At 44.3% G+C, this 23,607-nt stretch overlaps 2 protein-coding genes across 2 annotated transcripts; one reads left to right on the top strand and one right to left on the bottom strand.

Annotated features, from left to right (window-relative positions):
• Window positions 1–609: 609 nt before the first annotated feature.
• Window positions 610–17,556, top strand: prom2 (prominin 2). The gene is made up of 24 exons (XM_076285854.1): window positions 610–889; window positions 1,306–1,630; window positions 3,456–3,517; window positions 4,495–4,700; window positions 6,066–6,186; window positions 6,803–6,866; window positions 7,090–7,179; window positions 9,657–9,853; window positions 10,792–10,866; window positions 11,273–11,336; window positions 11,430–11,586; window positions 11,829–11,981; window positions 12,861–12,984; window positions 13,121–13,209; window positions 13,293–13,377; window positions 13,534–13,677; window positions 13,844–13,918; window positions 14,010–14,102; window positions 14,291–14,344; window positions 15,045–15,125; window positions 15,346–15,414; window positions 16,370–16,459; window positions 16,752–16,864; window positions 16,972–17,556. The coding sequence occupies exons 2-24, from the start codon at window positions 1,372–1,374 to the stop codon at window positions 17,024–17,026; spliced, it is 2,520 nt and encodes an 839-aa protein (XP_076141969.1). The 5' UTR covers window positions 610–889; window positions 1,306–1,371; the 3' UTR covers window positions 17,027–17,556.
• Window positions 17,557–18,915: 1,359 nt separating this feature from the next.
• Window positions 18,916–23,607, bottom strand: hps6 (HPS6 biogenesis of lysosomal organelles complex 2 subunit 3). Its single transcript, XM_076285851.1, has one exon. The coding sequence runs from the start codon at window positions 23,301–23,303 to the stop codon at window positions 20,685–20,687; it is 2,619 nt and encodes an 872-aa protein (XP_076141966.1). The 5' UTR covers window positions 23,304–23,607; the 3' UTR covers window positions 18,916–20,684.

The raw sequence follows: 23,607 nt of genomic DNA, 5'->3' as shown, positions 1-23,607 counted from the left end.
TACATTTGTTCATGATAGGAAGAAGTTTTTTTTTCAACCCCCATATAATTTAAAGCTGAGGTACACTGACATTCCGCTTTTTTGGCAACGCTATTGTTGTAGTCAAGGGACACTTGCTGCTCAAGTAGTATGTGTGAGTGTGTGTGTGTCTGTGTGTGTGTGTGTATGAAAGAGAGAGAGAGAGAGAGAGAAAATGAGAGTGAGAGATTTCTGTTCAGGGTACTTCCTGCATTTTTGAGTTGTGCCGTTACATGTTTGCGCCTCTCAGACACAATGTATGCTGAACAACAAATTCATAAGAGTATCTGTACTACTCTCAGGTACACATAGCCCAGTGTCAGGTGTTCTGTGTGACTCTCAGTCTTTGAATCCTGATTAAACAAATAGCTGTGTCAGCACAAGCAGTATGCCTGTTTTTCAGTGCTATTTTAAATTACTCCCAAGGTATTATTTGAAAGAGTCTGCCCCAGTTTATCTCTGACAAGATTTTGATGTGAGAAAAGGAAAATGCATACAGTATGGGTGGGTTGCCTTCCACTGCCAGCCAACCCCCTGAAACTATTTGCCTTTGGATCCTCCCCCATTCTCTCTGCACTGCTATGTTCTGCTCTCCTTCCCTCTCTCTCTCTCTCTCTCTTTGCTTCCAGATCCTCCCCCTCTCCCTCCTTTTCTGTCCCCCTTCCCTTTGCCTATAACTTCCCACTGTTCATTAGTCCGGCAACACTCAAGTTTAACTTCAGAGCACAGCCTATCAGCAATCCCTCGGAGGACCTTTCTCACACCTGTCCAGATACAGTCAGCAGACACGCAGCGTCAGAGTGTCCTTTACACTCTTACTGATACCTGGGTCATTCAACGCCTGCGGCGACAAGAAGGAAGGCAAAATCAGGTACTTTTTTTTCTATCTTTTTTTCTTGTGGAACTGTTTTGACATGGCCACAGCTTTGGCTGTCTTGAGACAGGTCTGTGTATAGCGTAAACAGGACCACGCCATGTTTATGTTGAAATGCATGCTTGCTAGTGCTTTATTTCACTCAAACCAGCTTGTGGCGACTGTCCTTAAACCTATTTTCTGCCCTCTCCTTTTTTGTCATCAAACAATCATCATGTGGGTCGGCAGTGACTTATCTTTTCACATTCTGACATCCTGTCTTGGTTGGTGGAGGGAACTTTTTTAGTGACGCTTTTAGAAAGCAGAGTTGGCTATGTCTACATGTCATGGCTGCTACTGAAATCTATGGGTTGCGTTTGTATTCTTCAGTGTCACATTGCATTCATCTCAACACAATCTTCCTCTTTTCTCAGTTACGGAGAAACAGAAGCCGGGCCATGAGGTAACACAGAGGACAGTCTACTAACAGTACAAGGAGCATGGGAAGGGGCTTGTGGAAGTCAGGGCGCAGCCCTGTGTTTTGGGGTTGCCTGACCACCACACCGCTGCTGCTGCTACTGCTGGTCTGCCTGCCAGAGCCGGGGACATGTCAGGCGTCGTGTCCATCTCAAGACACCCCAAAGACTTTGTCGGAGCCCCGCTATGTCCCTCTCCCGAGTCTGGACCTGAACACTGGCTTCATGACGGGGATTGTGCATTCTTTCCTGGGCCTTGTCCAGCCTAATCCTTTTCCTAAAGGTGAGTCTTTCCCATGGGGCGTAACTACGGTAAACAAAATGAGTTGATAAGTCGAGATCACGGACTGCCCCTGTACGAGGTATGAAGGAACACTGCAGACCACTTAGTACTTTTTGTGAAGTTGGGATTGGGAAGTAGGGGTCAACACAAGTACAAATAGGAGACATATATGTATAGGTTCTTGAACCTACATCAGTCTGTTTTAATATTATTCTAATTTTAGTGTTATCATACAACATTATAGTATTATAACACACTGAATACTTTATATGAGGTATAAATCAGAGGTAGCAGAGATCTTCAACTGATTTATTATCTGAAAACATAATTTTCATGTTCCACAGGAAGTTGATTTACACAGCGGCCCCATCTTGTGAAATGGGCTAATCCTTGTTTACTTAAGAGAGAATCACAGTAGACGCTCTCTTGAATATTCCTGAGACTTCCGTAGATCCACCCATGAAATAGTGAAATATAGTGGCTACATTACTAACTGACACTAGTTATTCACTAAGTATAGGCACTCTGATGTTCAGTAGTTTAGGGCCCAAGGCAATTGTTGACATTTCCTTAGTAGCTTGATAATTACCTTTGTTCAGCTAAATTAGATGGTATCACATAATTTGTGGTTGGACTTCCTTGTAGTGTGACAGAAGCACAATACTCAGAAACTTGTTCACTATGAAACTTGATCAGATTTTGTGGGTCAAAAACAATGATTGTGTTACCCCTTTGTAGTAACAATGTTTTATAACACATTTACGTACATTTGCAAATACATTTTATTTCCACAAATCGATCCTTCTGCGATTTTACTTTCGTATCTGAATTGCCTTCAAATTCTGAAGATGACCGAGGAGACTGAATCCATTTACTAGCATATCCCTGCTGGCTGCTGCCACACAGACACAGTGGCTATAATCCTCTTGGGTCCCTCCCTTCTCTCCTCATTTGGACGGGAGCCACACTGCCAGCCCACTGTGAAGGGCAGCTTCAAATGCCATAGAAACCAGGCAGTGCCATGCCATCATTGAAAAGCTGCACTCTTAGTCTTCAGCATTTACAAGAGAGCACACACACACACACACAAATACACAAATGCACACACAGACACACAAACACACAAATGCACACACACACGCACACATTCACATGCAGGATGGGCTGTGTCACTGAAATACTGTGTGGGCCGCTGTTCTTGAACAGGAAACGCAGTCAGAAACAGTCATGCATTAACTTAGCACCCTGTGGGGGAGTAATTCTACCTGATCTACAAAACGTCTGTGTGTCTTTGACCAAAGGCATTGGGAGTTTGAAAGGGTTTAGACCTTTGTTGTGACTTCCCTCTCTCAGCATGGTGTAACAATAGTGTTATTGATCTTTGTTCCTGGTGACATAGCTGTGTTCTATGAGCAATAACCATCATCTGGTGTCTCACTGCAAGAGACAGAGAAGTTTCAAGGTTGTGTCTGAGCACAAAAAGAGGCGACTAACCACCACAACAGGAAATTGTTGCGTATACACAATCTAGCCAAGTCTAGAAGTATTAAATCTCTCTCTCTCTCCCTCCTTTTGTGTTTATGTGTGTACTTGTTGTGCTAACACATGAAAAAGTTGTTGTTTTGTGTTGTGTGAGTGTTAAATTGACCTCATTTACCTCATATTCTACACAGCTTCTAATTTCATTGTAATGCCATTCTACCCAGACCCATCACAATCAGTGTAATGTTGATTTAATGTTCAACAAACTTTTTAATCATTGTATTTCAATTTCAATTCATACCTGCCAACACTAATATGTATGACATATTTTTTGGTCATTTAGATCTGTTGGTCAGACTTGTAGAGGACACCACAAAGATCACAAACCAGGAGACGATACAAGAGGTGAGTGACCATCAGTGTGAAGGCATGACTTTTACCACATCTGAGCCATGTGGTAACCCATTATGCTGCCACACCCTAGGCCTGCTTGTAACCCAAGATAGACTTTGTGTAACATCGGATCCTCTGTCCACGAGGACACCAGAGATGGACGTGTTCCGCATGAATAGTCTGGCTGAACAAAGAGAGATCACAGCAGAATAAAACAGACCAGTATGTGAAGAAACTAGCATTATAGCATTACAGTGCGGTACAATGGAATATGTAGACGTCAATGGATAATAGTAGGCTACCGATGGGAGGCTCTCTCATTGTAGATCGTCAACAGTGTTTCCCACATAATTGAATTCCATTTGTGGTGGTTGGTTTGCAGAATTAACTTGAATGCAACAGTTTTTAACAAATTAGCACAGCGTGGTTATGATGCTAACCAGGTTTAAGCACAATTTAGTACAACCTGGAAAATCATTGTGTGGTGGTCAATGTTGATATTGTGGTGGGCCGCACAAATAAGTCAATGTATGGGAAACACTGATCAAACATGCTGCTGAGTTAAATGAAGGATTCACTGATTTTCTGTAATGATTGACCATATGATGAACTAGGAAGTGATGACTCCTGATCATGAGGAGAGGGAAAATGGGTGGGAGAGAAGCAACACCCTTTGTCGTCATTTCTTTGTGCGTCAAACTTTAGTGTGGGGCCTATATGTTTGCGTCAGACTGAGTTTACTACTGATAAGAGCATACTGACGGCTTACCTTTTAGTTTACTATGTCAGAGAACGTGATGGATATGTACGCACACATAGGTGTGTTCTGCTTTGGTTGTGGTCAAGAGTGTCAGCAATCCAAAATGAGGAAGAAATGTAGATGATGATTCCCTTTTTGAAGTTTCTGCTGAGTCCCTTCACATTGTTTTTCCTGTTTCTGTCGTCTCAGTTTCCTCTGTTGTTTCTGTTGGCACGCTATTACCTTCCAGGTGCTTCGCTATGAGATCGGCTTCCTGGTGTGTGTCGCCATCGGGGTCCTCTACATCGTGCTCATGCCCTTGGTCGGCTTCTGCTTTGCCTGCTGCCGCTGCTGTGGCAATTGTGGAGGCCACATGTACCAGGAGCAGACCAAGAGCATCAACTGCAGGAGGAGAGGCCTCTACTGGGCCACCCTCATCATCACTCTCGTCATACTGTAAGCATTTGCCATATTCATTTATACTTATTTAGTCTATTTATCTATCTATCTATCTATCTATCTATCTATCTATCTATCTATCTATCTATCTATCTATCTACTATCTATCTATCTATCTATCTATCTATCTATCTATCTATCTATCTACTATCTATCTATCTATCTATCTATCTATCTATCTATCTATCTATCTACTATCTATCTATCTATCTATCTATCTAGTTATGGGGGGTGGGCGATGGGCGTCATACTAGTGCTCACTATTCAAGGTCAAGAGGTGTGTAAGTTAGTGGAGAAAATGGCTTCTCCCATCACACTGCAAAGAGAATTCTTATTGTCCTTTAGTTTTTTATTTAGGTAGAAGAGAGGGTCTCGAAAAGGACTACAGGCTTCATACAAGAGGTTCAGAGTCAGAGTTAAAGGAGATGGTCACACACATCATCTATGTACCATTTTTCATCCCTCTTCTGATTTGTGGAAAATATGGAATTAGGTGTAAGTGTGTATGTGGACTGTATGCGTAGTGCTATGATCACTAGCCTTCTCTGCTAAGGTCATTTTCAATGCAGTGATGATCACTCACTGATTTATCTGTAAATGCCAAAATCATGGAGTCATCCCCCACTGAGATTAGCGATGGGAACACAGACGGAGGCACCAGAGTCGCCAAGTATGAGAGAACAGAGGGATGGGTAGATATGGAGTCAAACACAAGCATCACAAACACCAATGTGAATTCAAACGCACCATGAAGGGTAGTCAGCGTAAAGCAAGTACAATGCAAAGTCTCAGCTCCTTTTTCCAAAACCATATCAGCAGGTCAAACAAAGGTTTATCAGCCTTGATAGACTCATGTATTCACATTTCCCCGTATCATACAACGTGCCTTCTGTGTGGTTGAGTGTAAATTCACTGATTGTTCTGCGGTTGGGAAGGTGCTCAAAAGAAGTCCAAGCCAAATGGACAGTGGAAAAGAGACAAAAGGCCAGGCGCAGGGGGTGGACAGGCGTCCAATATGACTGGAGCCAGAAGTAGGCTTAACTGTGATAAGGACTAATTGCCTTAGTCTGTCCTTTGCTGCTACATTCTTTAGGTTTTGCACATAGAGAACTTAAAGATGCTATCTATTTACTCACCCTCTTGTGTTGTGAAACAGACAATGACTCCACTGCTTGTATGTGTGTGTGTGTGTGTGTGTGTGTGTGTGTGTGTGTGTGTGTGTGTGTGTGTGTGTGTGTGTGTGTGTGTGTGTGTGTGTTTGTGTGTGTGCGTGCGTGCGTGCGTGCGTGTGTGCGTGTGCGTGTACGTGTGCGTGTGTGCATGTGTGTCTGTGTGTGTGTGTGTTTTGGTGGTGGGATACAGGGCAGGCAACATTTGCATGTTTGCCAGTAACGAGTCAACCAAGAAGAGCGTGGAGGAGACGCCACAGAGACTGAACACCACTCTGACCAACCTTAATACGTATTTGACTGCAGTACCAGAGGTAAAGCCCAACACAGTCAGCAGCAGGAGGGCTGGGCACCAGCCTCTCATTCCCCTGCCTCTCCGTCAGCCCCTGGGTCAGACAGAGAGGGTTTTTTTGGTTACGTTTTAAATAACATCTGATGTAATACATAATACTTGACATGAAACACATGGTTAACTGACATAAAGTGTGAGAATGCCAGAGAAACAAAGACAAGGAGAGAGTGTGTGTGTGTGTGTGTGTGTGTGTGTGTGTGTGTGTGTGTGTGTGTGTGTGTGTGTGTGTGTGTGTGTGTGTGTGTGTGTGTGTGTGTGTGTGTGTGTGTGTGTGTGTGTGTGTGTGTGTGTGTGTGTGTGTGTGTGTGTGTGTGTGTGTGTGTGTGTGTGTGAGAGAGAGAGAGAGAGAAAAACCCTCACACAAGCCTATGTAATATCTAATGTCACACTGATATTGTTAACCAAGGACTCGCTCCAACGAAAAGTAAACAACATTACATTGTGCTGCATGGCTTGTGTTTGTCCTCGCCCTGGGAGATATGGAGTGGCTGTAATGCATTTAGTGGGGTGAACATTAACTTGTTCCCTTCCCCCCCCCCCGGAGTCAAACTGAATGTCCCTCTATTTACTCTCCTCAGCAAATCACTTCTGTGGTGAACAAGAGCTCTCAGACTGTGGACACCGTTAGCAACAACTTAAACGGTGAGTGTGGCTGCCAGACTCGGAGAGGGGGAGTAAGCCTCTTAAAGATTTTTTTCTTTCATTCTTTTCACTTTTTTTCTTGTCAATTCTGTGTCCATCTCTACATGAAAGGACCTGCTTGACACCCAGTTAGATTGTGCTGGGACCCCATATGCCTTTTTGCCCCCACTAATCCCCCCCTCAATCTCTCTACCCTCCCCCCCCCCTCCCCTTTGGTCTTCAGACATAGGCCCCTTGCTCGGCAGAGAGATCCAGAAGGGTCTGGAAGGGCCACTGAACCCTGCACTGGAATCTGTCAATAGCTTGGCCCTAGGTACTCATCTTGCACACACACACACACACACACACACACAGATATGTGCACACTCTCTCGCTCTCTCACACACACACTCAAACAAACCCTATGAATGATGAATATTCCTTCTGAAGGATAAAATGACGCCAGAGTGTGAGGATTGAAGATTAGGTCTCAGAACACATTTTACGGTTTTATCTGGACCTTAACACAGGGGAAGAATGTACAGATCCAAACATTGATGGAAGTATTTTACACGTTTAGACAGGTCTGACACCAGTTGTTGACGAAGTACACAAATCCTGTTCTTGAGTGAAAGTAGAGATACACATGGTTAAATGTTACTCCAGTAAAAGTAAAAGTACTCCTTGTTCATTTCAACTGGAGTGGAAGTTCAAAAATACTTGCCTTCAAGTGTACTTAAGTATCGAAAGTAAAAGTCCTATAATGTATTATCACTAATACAGTCGCATTTACTATTGTTGAAATGATGGCACAGACATAGGCATTCATTTAGCCTTTCACAGACAAAATCAACTAAGAATTGTTGTATGTAGAAAGAACTAAACACAAATGAATGTGATATCTTATCTTAGATACTTCAAAGTATAGTGCTTTGTTGAATGCTTTACACTTTCAGACCAAATCAAGATGTTCCCTTTTGTGTTTGATAGTGTCAGATTGTCTGTCATTGTAGCATTGTATGTCTATCTATCATTGTCTCTATCATTATCTATTATTTGCTCGATGGCGTCATGAGGCTAGTTATTGTAACATCAGAAAAGGGGTCAAGGTACAGTAAATAGTTGCTTAACAAGCTCGCTTAATAGAAAATACACATGTAAGTACAGATGTATTTTTCCAAAAGGAACTTAAGCTGTACTTCAGCTGTCACAAAATGTAGTGGAGTAAAAAGTAAGATCTTTGGCCTAGAAATGTACTGGAGTAAAAGTAAAAAGTTTAACAAAATTGAAATACTCAAGTAAAGTACAGATACATGAAAAAGCGACTTAAGTGTAGTAATTGAGTAAATGTACTCAAGTAAGGCCTGCCACTGTCAAACACAGAATGCTTTGTGCTATTCTTCCTTGTTACACTTAGGAGTAAACATGGCATCGTTGTCTCCAAATGGAAAAAACACCTATTATTGCAAAAATAGAGCAGTACTTTGCCACTCTTTTTGCATTTGGTTTGCTTAGTCCATACTGTTGCAGTCTACGTACAACAAGTTTGTGCACATTTCCAAGACTCCCAACCACAAGAGTGATTAGTTTGCATTGAAATCCCAGGTTTGTGATACTGTCAGCAAGTGGCTGCTATTTAAACAGCTTGGAGTTGGAGCAAATGTCCATATACAAGTCAAAAGAACATCCTATTTCAACAATAGTCACATTCTTACTGTTCATATCTAAGATGATGGTGATATCTGGGGAATTTGGAATATTACAGAGAGAGATAATATGGGTGTTTAGCATGGTGTTATATTATTTGTATCACACACACACACACACACACACACACACACAGGGGCAAGTTCCTACTCTGATCGGCCCTCCTGTGCTGTGTTCATAGTCAGTCACGCGTGAACAGGCCCCTGCATGAATGAGACACCACTGATACCATGGCCTTTCTCCTCGTGGCTGCATGTCTGTAGCTGCAAGAACATCAGCCTCTCGTTAGTGTGTGGTTAAACTGACGTTAGTGTGTGTGTGTGTGTGTGTGTGTGTGTGTTGTGTGTGTGTGTGTGTGTGTTGTGTGTGTGTGTGTGTGTGTGTGTGTGTGTGTGTGTGTGTGTGTGTGTGTGTGTGTGTGTGTGTGTGTGTGTGTGTGTGTGTGAAAGAAAGGCAGACAAAGGGGAAAAAGAGAGACAAAGGTTGTTTGTGTGTGTCTGTGAGAAGGACAGTGGGAACAAAAGGAGAGTGCAGTGTGTGTGTACGTTTGTCTTGTATGGATATGATAGAGATTGTGTTTGTATCTGTATCTGCATGAATGTGTGTGTGAGACAGAGAAAGAGAAAGAAGAAACTGGCCAGATGTATCTGTGGTCTAGCGATAGGGTGCAAGTGTGTCTGTGAGAGAGAGAGAGAGAGAGAGAGAGAGAGAGAGAGAGAGAGGAGGTAGAGTAATAAGATGAAAAAAGAATGCACATGTGAAGAAAGGCAGTTTTTGCCATCTGACTGGGTGAGGAAGAGATACCGCAGGGGGAGTTCTGTGAAGAATATCATGGCGATAGACCAAGAGAAAGAAAGAGAATCTGAGAGAAAGAGAGAGGGGGTGGGGGTATGTGGGCTAATCTTGCACCCCTGCAGCCATCTGCCCCCACCTTCAGGTCGGAGGTGGAGGAGGAGGGGAGGCACCATCTGCTCCTGGGGGTCCCACACTGCCCCTCTGCTACCATTTCCACCCCTGTTACATTTTCCCTTAGATGAGCTAATCCCCACACCACCTTATGTACCTGTGTTCTCCTCTGCTCTCCACCTGCTGCCTGGGTTCCAGAGGTGGACCGCACCAGTAAAGAGCTGAACCATCTGAATTCCAGTCTCGGGCAGCTCCAGTCGGACCTGGCTGTTCTGCAGGCCAACCTGACCGCCGCGCGGGACCGGATCAACGGCACGCTCAAGAAGCCGGCCTGCTTTAGCTGCAGTGGACTGCAGTCTGAGCTGGAGCAGCTGCCTGTGGACACAACCCTTAATGTGAGTGCGAGCAGAGATCGCTGACTTCAGGTCAGTCAGCAGGAGATGTTACAGAGGTTGGGAAACTACAGCTAAGCAGGAGGAATAAGTCTGAGCCCAGAGCATTTCTGCTGCCTAGACTGCAGATAATTTGTTATCTTTCTTGAGTAGGTATATATAATAATATAATATAATAATATTGGGGATGGTATATTATGGGATGTGTGAAAGTGACAACTGAACTACCAACTGAACCAAACCCAGTACAGTTATATCTCAAGTGGGCAAAGAAAACGAAGCAACAACATTCTCTTATCTTTTTGAAATGGCTGGACTACAAGCGGCAGCCCTCCCCCTCTATTGTCTCTGACGCATGCTAATAATTATGTCGACTCACAGGCCTCTATGCCACCCCCCTGTTCTGGATCTTAGTGGGAATTGTACTGTTGTTGGGCCTCAATTAGCCTGCAGGAACATGCCGAACGCCAGCTTAATACACCCACACAATGGCTCTTGAAGACTATGGACAGCTTGAGTTACATGGAGACCTTTGCCTCTGTGCCACACACCTGAAACACAAACAGAAGAAAGAGTTAATGTTTTCAGCTGACCATAAAGAGCTGTTCCAGCCCTACTGAAAGCAGTGTAAACAAAGAGGAGAACATTTGCTCTTTTTTTCGCCTGGTGTAGTTTCACCTGTGAGCTTCATTGTTTTATATGTTTTTGTCATATTCCACTTACAAAGATCAGAGGTTGTGCAGCTGTGTTTGAGAAGAGCTCTTGTGAGCTTCTTTGTTTGTGTACTGTATATCGCCCTCTGGTGTCTGGAAGTGTAATTGCACACATTGGAGAAAATGAATCAGTGCTCATGGTATTTCATTGTTCTTTGTTTCTGTTTTATCTATAATGAGCGACATCTCTACCTTTTGTGTGAATGTTATCTCCTCTACCATTAACAGACCCCTGATTTGAGCGATTTTCAGTCAGCGGTGGATAAGGCCCAGGAGGCTAACCTGGAATCTGTAGTGAAGAAGGTAAGTTGCATTACACACAACTGTGGAGCTGTGACCTGAGATTCAGTCACGCAGGAGAATCAATTATCCTTTGGGCTTCTGTCACCTGAAAGAGTTGATTTGACTCGTGCTCCCATAATAAGACTATGGGAGGGTGGAAAATGGCAGATTTGTTAAAGATATATGACAGACCAGTGCTATGTTCACTTATAGTCTGTATGGGTCCATGGCTCATACAAGCTCTCATTTAAACAGCATGAAAGCCATCAGGCTGCTGCCTGTGTTGCTCTCTTTAACTCAAACAGCACACATAACTGCTTCCTAATGTGGCTTTAGTCAGTTACTAAACACCATGCAGCATTTCCTGTCTCAGGCAATTCCATCTTCAAGTAATGAGCACAATCTCACTCTTCTTTCATGTCTTCAGGGCAAAGACTTCTTTGACACTATACCAAAAAGGGTGACAAATGAAACTAAAGACACGGTGCAAAGTAAGTCTGGATGAACGGCTAATCTTTGTGTTTACAAATTATTTATTTGATTTATTTTATCTGACATGCTTTTGTATTTGTCCTTATTTTCAGGTGTTAAGAATAAGCTGGACAGCATCAAGACCCAGATCTCACAAGTGACCAATGATATTCCACTCAGCACACTGGAAGGGATCTCACAGGAGATCACCACTGCACAGGGCTACGTTGACCTATATAGTCCTGACGTAGAGAATGCTGAGAAATACAGGTTTGTTCCCCAAATCACTCTCTCTTTTTTTGCTAGCTTAACATAGTTGTATTGTATTGTTCTCAACTTCAGAGGCATTTTTTAAAGTTGTGACACGCTTCACTGCTTTCACACAAATATACATTCTCATCAGTAGCCTGTGCACACTCCGTGGGATGCAAACCCATGGCCTTGTCACTGTTAGCGCCTCAAACAGTTGCATCCCGGTAGCGCATTACAACGTCCTTCTCCTGCCTGTACAGGTGGATTGTGGGAGTGATTCTGTGTTGTCTGATCCTGCTGGTGGTCGTGTGCAATCTCCTGGGTCTCTTTATGGGTCCGGCCGGCCTGAAGCCCAAGGCTGACCCCACGGAACGCTCCGGCACCGCAGACTGCGGGGGCACCTTCTTCATGGCGTAAGTGTGAAGCCTGAAGTGTTTGAAGACTAATCAGACACCACAGGTCAGAGCTGAGACAGAGGCTGGAGCTTGAAGGAAATGGCAGGACTTGGATGAGCTGAAATCAGTCAAGACGTGTGGCAATCAATTCTCAAGTTCAACCCATTCAAAATTCAATCTCATTTTGACATGACAAAGATCTCACAGATAAAGAAGTAATGACGTATTTACAGATCCTTCAATGTGCATACACTGAGAATACAATTCCCATCCTCCTCCAAATAATAACACAAAAAATGATAGTGAAGTCATGTATGCTTGCTGATAGGAGCACTGTTGCCCTTATGGTATTGGCTGACTATGTTGCCTTTATAGTATTGCCAGACTCCATGTCATTGGACATGTTATCGTTGTGTTAATAATCCATGCACAAGGCAAAAAATTATAGTGAAGTTATGTATGCTTGCTGATATGAAGTTACCGTATAAGACCACTGTTTGTGTTGCCCTTATGGTATCGGCTGACTTTGTGTCACCCTTATGGTATTGGCAGACTCCATGTCGTTGGACATATTGACGTTGTGTTAATAATCCATGCAGTCAGGTTGTTTTCACATAACAGAGGCCATATTAGCTCTGCATTTTCTGAAGCCACCGTCATGTGGGTGCCTTCACTCTGTCCAAATCATTCACTAAGGTTTATTAGACGGCATGGGAGCTCCTGGTATCCCTGGTTTCCCGGGACTCCTGGTATCCCTGCTTTGAGGAACACACTTCTTCAACGCAGAATCCTCGGCTTAGCACTAACACTCCCAGGCCCAAGGCTAGACTGTGTGAAACTCTGCCAGTGGTGGCCATCTTTGTGCTGACTGCTGACCGCTTTTGTTCTCTTCCACAGAGGTGTTGGTTTCAGCTTCCTGTTCTCGTGGATCTTCATGTTGCTTGTTTTGATCCTCTTCCTGGTCGGGGGAAACAGCTACACCCTCATCTGTAAGCCATGGAGAGACCAGGAGCTCTATCAGGTGGGTCATACAATACTTGGTCCCTGTCCAATCTCTCTCTGCAGGCCTAATATGCTATTTGTTTTGTGTGTCAGTTACACACAGTAAATACTTGCTGGACTTTGTTTTGAACTGTGTGTTTACGCTCCAAACACAGTTCATCGACACGCCAGGATTGATCCCCGGGTTTAATCTCTCTGAATCTCTGGGCCTGAAGACACAGCTGACCCTCTCAAGTATTATCAGGTGGCAACGCTATCCTCTCCAATGTGTTCTGATTCAAATATGCTATAACAGGACAACTCTAAATGTGGTGTTTTTCTTTACAGTGACTGCAATGAGAACAAGTCTCTTTGGATCACACTTCACCTTGATGAGCTTATTGACCTGAATGAGTTCCTGAATGTCTCCAAGGTAAACACTACAACCACAAGTAATACAATGGTTTCTTAAAAACTCACCTGGCGTTCAGAAATCATGCTGATAACCTGTTTCAGTAACAATCATCTACAAGTCTGACTCCTGACTGACTAAAATTCAGATGTATTCATGTTTTGTTTTTTTGAACAGTACACAGAAGAGATCAGGCAGAGCTTTGAGAACACTGATATCTCCATATCAACGGTTACTCTTCTGAGCCCCGACATTGTGGCCCAGTTAGAGAGCTTCTCAGGGCAAGCAGGAAGTGTCAACTTCAACAGTGCCATAGATCAGGTACTATGAGACATCATGATCATGATGTGGAAATTATGAGATAATGTGAATTTAAGTTTCATTTTTATTTACTGTCCTTTGTCATGCATATTTGCTATCTACATGGTATAGAGTATAGACATATTATGTCCCTCTGTTACTGTCTGTGTCAAACCTTACTTTTTAGATCAATACATTTTCCACTTTTGGGGCAAATCTGACAACAATTGCTGACAAATTGGAGCAGTTAGCAAATGTGCAAGTAAGTAGTGTGACCCCATCTCATCTTCAGATCAGTGGCCAACTGACAGCAGCATGACAGACTGATATTCTCATCTGACTTCTCTCCACAGCTTGACCCTGGTGTGGAGGCAGAGTTGCGTCAGGAGGCAATTGACATGAGAAGCATCAGTAATGAATTCAATGCTACCATCAAGCCACAGCTAGTATGTTGCTTTTACATATCATCAAGAAATATGTCAGTGTAAATGACTGAAAATGCAAAGCTTTTTGGTGTAAATCACTGAAATTGTAAACCTATTCAATGATTTATTTAACTTTTATAATGGCAATAATAATATAAGTGCTTTACCCATAGATTTACAGAGACTAAAATGTGACATTAATCCTACAGCAAGAAGTCAAATCTTCAGCTGAACTCCTAAGTGCCACTGCCTCACAGATCAATGTAAGTACACACTGTAACATCACCTGGAATACAGTATATCAGGTAGTACATGTAATGACCACCCCTAATGCTGGAATTAACCACACAAACACATGACACAAACCTGATACTACATCTCGGAGTAGTCAGGGTTGTTTAGAGCAGGGGTTCTCAAACTTTTGTGGGCCGGGGACCCCTCATGGAGTGGACAATTCTCCAAGGACCCCTCATAATCGCAACACATAAAACTTAAGTTAATCATGTAGCTGTATACAGTAGCCTTTTTTTCTGTTAGATGCTTATGTTATTTTTATTTTAAAAACGTAAGAGTGCTAATACCACAATAGTCATGTTAGCAAACTATGTATGATTTTTTTTAAAGGATTGTTGTTTCTTTGTCAAATGTAGGCCTATTGTGTTGAACACATAGTGTCTGCTTCACATAACTTTCATTTTGTTGGCGGTTAATTAATAGTAAAGTGTTTTGACGTATTGATGTAACGTATCAGCAGATCAATTGGGCAAATACTGATACTGTAGCATTTTTCGCCATATAAGACAATTTCATATTTTGTAGCAAACTTTGTCAGGGACCCCCTGACAATGTGCTGCGGACCCCTGGGGGTCCCTGGACCCCACTTTGAGAACCAATGGTTTAGAGGAATGGAGCTGTCTTAATGACCATCATGGGGAGTTGAATGCTTTCCCATCCATTTTCCAGGAAACGGTTAGGGGCGTCCTGCAAAAGGTTGGAGCAGCTCAGAACTTTCTGAACAGCAACACATCGCAGATAGTGAAGGACGTGAGTGGAGCGCTGCTGTGCCGTTTTACAGTATATCAATGAAATTGAAATGACTGATGATTTTCATAGCTTTAAAAAATGGGAGATTGCCCCCCTCCCCCTTCAAACACTATCTTACTTTCCTGGAAAGGGCTTGAATTTCTCATGAAACTTCTGTATGATGAGCCTGTGAGATTTAACTGCCCCTTTTTACCCCCACCCCCCACCCGTCCTTCTCCAGGAAAGCAGGGACTTTCTGGACTGTCAACTGACATTCTTTACTGCTTTCGCTGATTGGGCCAACATAACGGTTAGCTTTACTGCCTATTCTTGTCATCTGACTTAATTAATTTAATGTGAAAATTCTATGTGTAATGATTAACTGAAGGTCTGATGTCTTGAATTAGTCATCACTTTAATTTACATGCTTGTGTACAAGCTTAAAGGAATTATCCGGAGTAAAATGCACTTTAGATCAATTTACGGATGATTGGGAGTACATACGTTGAGTTGACATCCAAATCATGTCATTCGGATGTGTTTTGAGAAAGTTCGATGTTACCGTTTTTAGTCAAAGCTCATTAGCGTGGAAGTGAGAAGGGCATATTATTTCGCCGCTACAAAACGCTATTTGTATACCTCTTCTACAGTTCCAAACAACATTGCACTTACGTGGTAGTGAGTAGAGGGTCCCTAAAGCCAAACCGAAGTATCCTGAGGTCTTTATGTGGTCGGATAGAGAGTCCAGAATGAATTTCATCAAGCCAGTACCTTTCCGGAAATGTTGCCATCTTTGCTGCCATCTTTAGGGGAAAGTCCGTAGGAGTCGATTGCCAAGTGTGCTCTGGAAATTCACAATTTCGTCGCCGTTAAAAAAAACAAAAAAAAAAAACATAGTTTTTTTTTTTTAAACGCTTTAGGGACCCTCTACTCGCTACCACGTAAGTGTAATGTTGTTTGGAACTGTAGAAGAGGTATAAAAATAGCGTTTTGTAGCAGCGAAATAATATGCCCTTCTCACTTCCATGCTAACGAGTTTTGACTAAAAACGGTAACATTGAACTTTCTCAAAACACATCCGAATGACATGATTTGGATGTCAACTCAACGTATGTACTCCCAATCATCCGTAAATTGATCTAAAGTGCATTTTACTCCGGATAATTCCTTTAATGTGTACATTATTGCAACGTACAAAAATGCAAAACACTTGTGTTGGTTGGTCTTACGTGGCTGTGTGGTGAATTTGATGTTTTCCTTTACAGATCACGCAGAAGTTGGGTCAGTGTGGTCCGGTTGCACAGGCTGTGAACTCAGCAGAAACCATTGTCTGCACACACCTAGTCGAATCTCTGGTAAGAGCATCTCTGCACGCATGCGCGCGCACACACACACACACCTTTACGATTTATTCCAGTCATAACAAAAAAATTGTTTGTAGATTTGTAATTGTTTATTTTACTTGTGTAGATTGTACTTGTGTTTGGACAAATGTTCATTTCTGTACTAAAGTTATATTGGCCTAAAATCATCACCATTTTGTGATTTACTTACTAGTGACTTGACACCGTTTGATTTTCTAATATTTATTCCATACTTGGCATTTGACCATGCTATTTGGTGTGTTCCATCTCCCCCTGTGTCCAGAATGCCTTTTGGTTCAGCCTGGGCTGGTGTATGCTCTTCCTCATCCCAAGCATCATTCTCTCTGTCAAGCTGGCCAAGTTCTACCGCAGGATGATGGAGACTGATTTCTTCGAGTGAGTGACCCTTCCTTTGGGTTGGGAAAGCTTACAGTGGACATGTCGTCCCAGACTTTACCCACGGGTCATTCAATCTCTCTTCCCCCCCTCCCTCTTGTCCACAGGAACCCCATACCTTTGACCACTTTCCCACGTGCAGCCATGATGAAGCCATACTGAGAGGCAGAGTGGGATACAGGGTTTGGACTTTCCTGAAGTCGTCCTCAGGGAATCCAACATGGCCGCCCTTCTTGTCAGGACACAAATAACTCTATGCACACGCACAAACACACGCGCACACAGCAACATGACCTCAAACCTCATCCAAATAATAAATGGCCAACTCCAATACTTTTTTAGGTGATTCATGCCACTTACATATGCAAAAATATGAGTTGCATGAGCGTAGAAGTGACTTGGATGTCCTGTTGCTATACATCAGAAGTCTGTCAAAGATTTCATTTTCATGTGCTCTCCTTTCTGATTTTGCACAGTTACATTGTTTTTGTACAAATATTTTTCTAATTATGACTGTACATGTTTGTTAATGGAAAAAAATGTGATTTATTTTATACACAGGAAATTTAAGAACATGCATTTCAAAGCACTTTACTTGATCCTTACAATAACAGCATAAGTCTAAATGGAAGTCTGACAAGCATTGTGCAAAGATACTGTATTAAATTAAAAGATACTACTGACTGAACTAACACCTAACATGGCTTCTGTATTGTTCCCCCATCTCTCATAAACAATGAATAATGTATAACCCTGACAACTGCCCAGTCCAAAAATAGGTACAAGATCAATAGGAACCCAATGTTACCATCTTCACTGTGCATCACTAGAGGCCAGTGAGAGCAAGACAAAATCCTTGCAACAAGAGAGCCTGTTTAGAAAATGTGATAGCTCAGCAGTGGGATGGCAAGCTTCCCCCCAGAGAGAGGTGACACTGGGTGAGAATTTGCCAGGGTTATATTCCCAGACTTTTGGAAACAAATCCTCCGTCCCCCCCTCCCCTCCCCTCCCCAGGGCACCTCCTCTAGGTTGGCTTGAGACTCCACCAGTGTGATAAGGACTCTCGCACCCTTGTGAGGAAATTGCCAGTCTGGTGTAAAAGCTGGCCGCTTTGCTGTGGCTCATTGCCACCTACGGACGCCCCTACCCTTACTCCTGGGCCTCTGTTGTGCCGCACCCTAGGTCCTGTGACGTCCAGTCCACTGATCGTCCGCCATCGCATTAACCTGTAAATCAGTGGCCAGGCGGCGAGACCATGGCGGACATTCCAAACATAGCTCTTACAGACCAAAGAATGGAGCTACTCAGACATAACTTTCCTCCCCCAAATCACTACATTTGTAAAACAAACAGATTTTATCTGAAATATCTGTTTAATACGGGTGTGCATGTCCTATTTGTCAAGCAGTTAATGTAAGTATGTGTTTAACATCAGTTACAGTTACAAATACATTTAAGCACGCTGTAGACTGTAGTCATTTCTTGTGTTTCCACAAAAACTACACCTACATTCTCATCGTCTTTTCACTGAATATATTAGATAATAGTCAATTTACCCAAGCCAAAGCAAGCCTTTTGAGAGAGACAGTTGCTGTTGGCCCTCCACTAAATCCATACTACTGAGCTAATCATCTTAGCAGTAGTCAGGGTTCCCACTTTAAGTCCAATGTCAAATTCCATGACTTTTCCCTGATGAAAAAAACTGAATTCCCATGATCTAATGAATGGTACATTGGAAGTCGCATAACATTCTAGAATCTTTGACTTCTTGTAGAGTGGGAAATGAATAAATTGGCATTGGAAATGCAAAGCAGGGCTAACCCCAACCACTCAAGCAAGCAGCAATGGAAAACATTCCTGATATTCCTTGACTTTGCCTCCAATATGATACATTCTCCTAAATTTCCATATCTGACAGACATTAAAATTCCATATTCCAGAAATTCCATGACTCCGTGGGAACCCTGAGTAGGCTACCTCTTGTGTTCTAAATTGTTTGACAAACCAGACATGGGTGGACAAAGAAAAGCTTGAAGTGTTGTTCCTTATAGGTCAAAAGACATTTTATTAGCCAGGGTAATGGGGTGGGGTTAACATAAGCTATTTACCAAGAACACACTGATCAAGTTATTAATGTTTGTTTTGCAAGGCAAACCCACTGGGAACCTGGCAGCAGGCTGCCACTGAAAAGCAATACTGTGGAAAATACATACAGCATAACCTGGTTCAGCAGTCACAGACTCAAGGCAGATCAAAACAAAAAACAAAACAACAAAAAATAATAAATAAAACAGTTTATAGGCACATTACAGCACTGTACATGGCATGTCAGATATGATTAAAAGAAATGCAAGGCATTAATATGAAAAAGAAAAACTTTCTTTAAACATTGACAATCAATTTTGACAAAAATCTTACTTTCAGTGTTTTAAGAATCTCTGATCATTGACTCACTGGAGACTCCATCCAATGAAACTTCAAGATACATCAGAGTCCCCGTCAAACCCAAGTATACATTTCTAGACCGTGTAAATATAAAGGAGTGTGACTCAGTGTGTTTAAAGGGCCCCAAATTGAATCAGCCACACTGGGCCCAAACGCAAGACACAGCAGGCCGCTCAACCGCTCTCCAGCAAGTCATTCACTGCATAACAGAATTACGCAAAATTCAATTTAAACAGGGGGGCTGAGACTGCTTCTGCTGCTGCTTAGTGGCAATGGAATGTGAAGGGTGGGACTGGGGGAGCTGAATCGGGCTGCTGAATGCCTTGCCTTGCCTGCCTGCCGACACAGCTTGCCTGGAAAGCCTGTGACCAGAGCGAGGGTATGATTTGAACCCAAGATGGCTCCACTTGTCAGTATGAGCTTTTATTTAAGGAGATTGCGTCCCTTTTCAGAGAAGAATGTAATTTTGTTGTTTTTCTCTTCAGTAGTAGCAAAGCAGAGTCCAGTCTGTTCAAGTTATCAACTCCAATCAACTCTAGCTTGTGTTATGATAAAAAAAGCCTTGAGCAAGAGGGGTCACATGGTACCAATAACATACATGCACAGCCCTGAAGATAAGGATATATATCTCAGCATACACAATCTTTGAGAGACATGGATTGTACATGGTTTCTCCATGGTTGTGCAATCTAGGTTTATGTATATGTACATTAAACAAAATGTACAGATGATAAGTCTTGTTCTTATAGGCCTGGTTACTTACTACTTTTTTATCACCACCGTAAACAATAGGCCTACATCAGCATTTACATGTCCTACTCAGTACAATGCCTTGATATGATAATGATTACTATATATTATAAGGCCTGTGAACTACCTAACCATCATAGGCATACAATCATGGAATTACAAATAAAAAAAGGAGAAAGATAACCTTTGGTTGGACTGTTAAGCATGGTCTCATTAGGTTACTCCAATGCGACCAAAAGGCTTCCTAATTCCAAAAAAAGTTCCTGGAGTTCCTGAATTACTGCCTAATACACACACACAATCTGCATGACACCATTTTCAGCACAACAATCCAGGAGTTTGATTAAGATAGATGCTTTCAAAAATGCAGCTCATAAATCATCCCATCAATGTCATTCAACATTCAATCACACAGCTTTAGTGTAAACACCAATGTGTTCTTTAATCAGTCTCCAATCCTTTTCTTCAGTGAGAGGAACATCCCCCCCCCCCACACACACACACACACACACACACACACACACAAATGAACTCTGTGTACTCCCTTGGTCTCGTGATTGAAGTCAGTGAGTAGAGCGAGAGGGGATTGGCCAATCAGAGGAGAGAGGAAAACACATGAACACAGTTAGACAGGATTGAGGGGTGACGCCACTTCAGGCCCTGACGAAGTCCTTGGCTTGGAGTCCTGCTGGTCCAGGGCAGGCTCGGTGGCGGCCCTGGGGAGCCCTTTGTTCTGGCGCGGGGGAGTGGGCGGCGGGAAGGTGGGCGACTGGAGGATGTCGGCGTACCTCTGGCTGGGCTTGGTCTCGCGCAGCAGCACCTTGCTGAGCAGCGGCTTCAGGAGCCCGATTGTCAGCTGGCTGCTGCTCTGGCCTGGGAAGGGCCCTGTGGCCCCACCCTGGGCCCCGGTGCTCAGGCCGGAGGCGGGCAGGTTCTTGAGCACGATGTTGAGGATGCTGGTGACGGTCAGGTCCTCGGGGCAGAGCGCCCACAGCAGCTCCAGGTAGGGGTCCAGGTGGCGGTGGTGCGACACCTCGCACAGCAGCGTGGTGAAGATCTCCTTGTTGAGCAGCGGGCTCTGCCGGCAGAAGCGCTCGGCCACGCGCGTGGCCCACTCCCACTGGCCCTGGCCCATGAGGATGCGCAGCGCCTGCATGACGGCGTTGGGCCGCCGGCTGCACAGCAGCAGCTCCACCTCCAGGTCCTGGTACTCACCGCTGCCGCCGTCCGGGAGCACCGTCAGCGCCCGTTTGTAGAGCGGCAGGCTCTCGGGAGACTCCTTCACGCCGTAGCCCCAGGTGGACGATGAGGACGAGGAGCCGGCCTGCTCCTGAGCCAGGTCGAGGAACCTGGGCAGCCAGGCGGGCTGGTGCCTGAACACCGAGTGGCAGAGCAGCTCGAACATGGGCAGTGCCACGTTGGCGGGGGCCTGCTTTTGCTGCCCGTTGTGGTGGTGGTGGTGGTGGAAGTTGGACGTGGTCGCGATGGGCGCGAGAACCGTCTTCCACACCTCGACGGGAGCTTTAGTGGACAGTGAGCCTTCGCCGTTGCACCGCAGCTGCAGCACGCTCTGAAGCGCGTGCCACGCCTCGTCGGGGAACGTCTGGAAGACGAAGTTCAGGTAGACGAGGTTCTCGCGGTCCACCTCGGAGGTCAGGAGCCTGCTGACCTCCTGCTGGACCAGCGTCTCGCCCAGGGCCTCCAGGTCCTTCTCCGTGGCCTTCACCAGAGTCGCTTTGATGCTCTCCAGCGCCACCAAACTCTTGAGCTCGCCGTCCAGGGAGCACAGCAGTTTCTCGTTGCCACCGTTGCACTTTGCGATGTCTGCAGGCTTCTGGCCACTGAGGTAGTCCCGGAGGATGGCCGCCAGCGACAGGGGTGCCTGAAACATCCCCCCTTTCTTCAGCTTCTCAGCGGTCAGCTGTGTGCTTCCGAGGCTCCTCTGCTGGTAGTATTTACACGCCTCTTCAAAGACGGCCTCCACGAGGACGGCGCCTGAGCTGACCACCTCGCCGTGGCCACCGGGGGACGACGGTTTGTTTTTCAGGTCGGTCTCCCGGCGCATCACCACGAACAGGCCGGTGTCAGACAACAAGTGCGGGGTGTTATTCTCCAGGCAGTTCACGAACAAGAGGCTCTCCTTTTTCAGGGGGATCTTTTCCAGCTCCCGACCACATTTGGTGTCAATCAAGTAGAGGGTCCTGCCCACAGTCAGTGCTAAAATGTTGTGGTAGATGCTCAGGCTGTTGTGCGTCCCGCAGCTAGCGAGGCAGTTGTCTGGCAGCTTGTATATGTGCCGCAGGAAGCCATCCTTCTGCATCTCACAGACCCACCCTGAGCTGAGGAGGAACAGGAGACCACCACTGCCCGTCGGAGCAAATCCATAGATGGCTGGTGGGCTGATGGCTGAAATAGCTCCTATACAGTCAGTGACCAGGCGCTTGAAGTCAGACTCCCTGTTTGCAGGAGAGGCCCTCTGATGCAGAACACCCTCACATGTAGAGCCGACTCTAAACAAATCATGCTGAGGTGACCACGTCAGAAAAAATTTGGAAACAGTCCCTGGAGATGTATCCTTGGCATCATCCGAAAATAGGTACACATTCTCGCCTGAGCTGATGACCATGTAACGGGGATTGTTATGCAGTGCGATTTTGACTCCTCCTAGGCTTATACCCCCTTCGTCCACTTCAATAGTTCTTTTGCAGATACAGTACCTGAAGTTATTGCGGCTTGCATTGACGGTACATGAGCTTTCCGACGGAGGCCTTTCCTCACACCAGACAATGAAATTCAGGCTGACACAGACAGATACGACTCGGGCCCTGGGGCTATTGCATAGATCCACAGTTTGTAACAAATGCCAACCTGATTTCCGTTCCCAAAATTTCCAGAATTCCGCCTTGCCATTTTCGAATACCACAGTGAGTATTGCCACACCACTGTCTTTGTTGTTATCTAGATACACAACGTCAACAATTGGTGCAGTTTTGGTTAATACTAAATCTAGATGCTTCTGACATTGTATTAGATGTGGTCTCTGAAATTTGTCAAATGTCAAGAGACCACACTTCGGTTTACGAAGAATAACATGGATGTGGCGTCCATCAGGGCTGATTCTAACATCCGACAAACCATTTTTGGAAGAATTGTTTAAAAATGTTTGCTTTAAAAACTCGTTTAAATCTTTACCTCTAGTAAAATCGCCAAAATCTGTCACTTGATCAAGAGCAAGTCGCGTCATATTAACTGGGACAGGAGCAGCGTTGTAACGTTATAGCAACACAGTTAGCAGACGCTGCAAATCCGAATTCCTGAGTCCTTTAGCTTGACGTGACATCCATGAGAAGAGGCGAAGGGACAATCCACAGGCCTAAGAAAAAGTGTCCGTACTTCATCAGTTTTGATATATCCATTCTCTTTCGCATTTCACATTGCAGCGAACTGAAATCGTTTTCAATTTGTTTAACATTGTCCAGAAGCAGACGCTAGCTGTTTCCCTGTTACTCTCCTGACATCACGAGTTTGTTAATTTCCGGAAACTCAGG

The sequence above is a fragment of the Alosa pseudoharengus genome, unplaced genomic scaffold, assembly GCF_046254945.1.
Source record: "Alosa pseudoharengus isolate Yale_2024_CS ecotype anadromous, Long Island Sound unplaced genomic scaffold, YU_APseudo_1.1 YU_APseudo_1.1_scf_15, whole genome shotgun sequence".
In the NCBI taxonomy this organism is placed as follows: domain Eukaryota; kingdom Metazoa; phylum Chordata; class Actinopteri; order Clupeiformes; family Clupeidae; genus Alosa; species Alosa pseudoharengus.
Note: the sequence above shows the minus strand (reverse complement) of the source record. Positions and strands in the feature narration are given on the sequence as shown.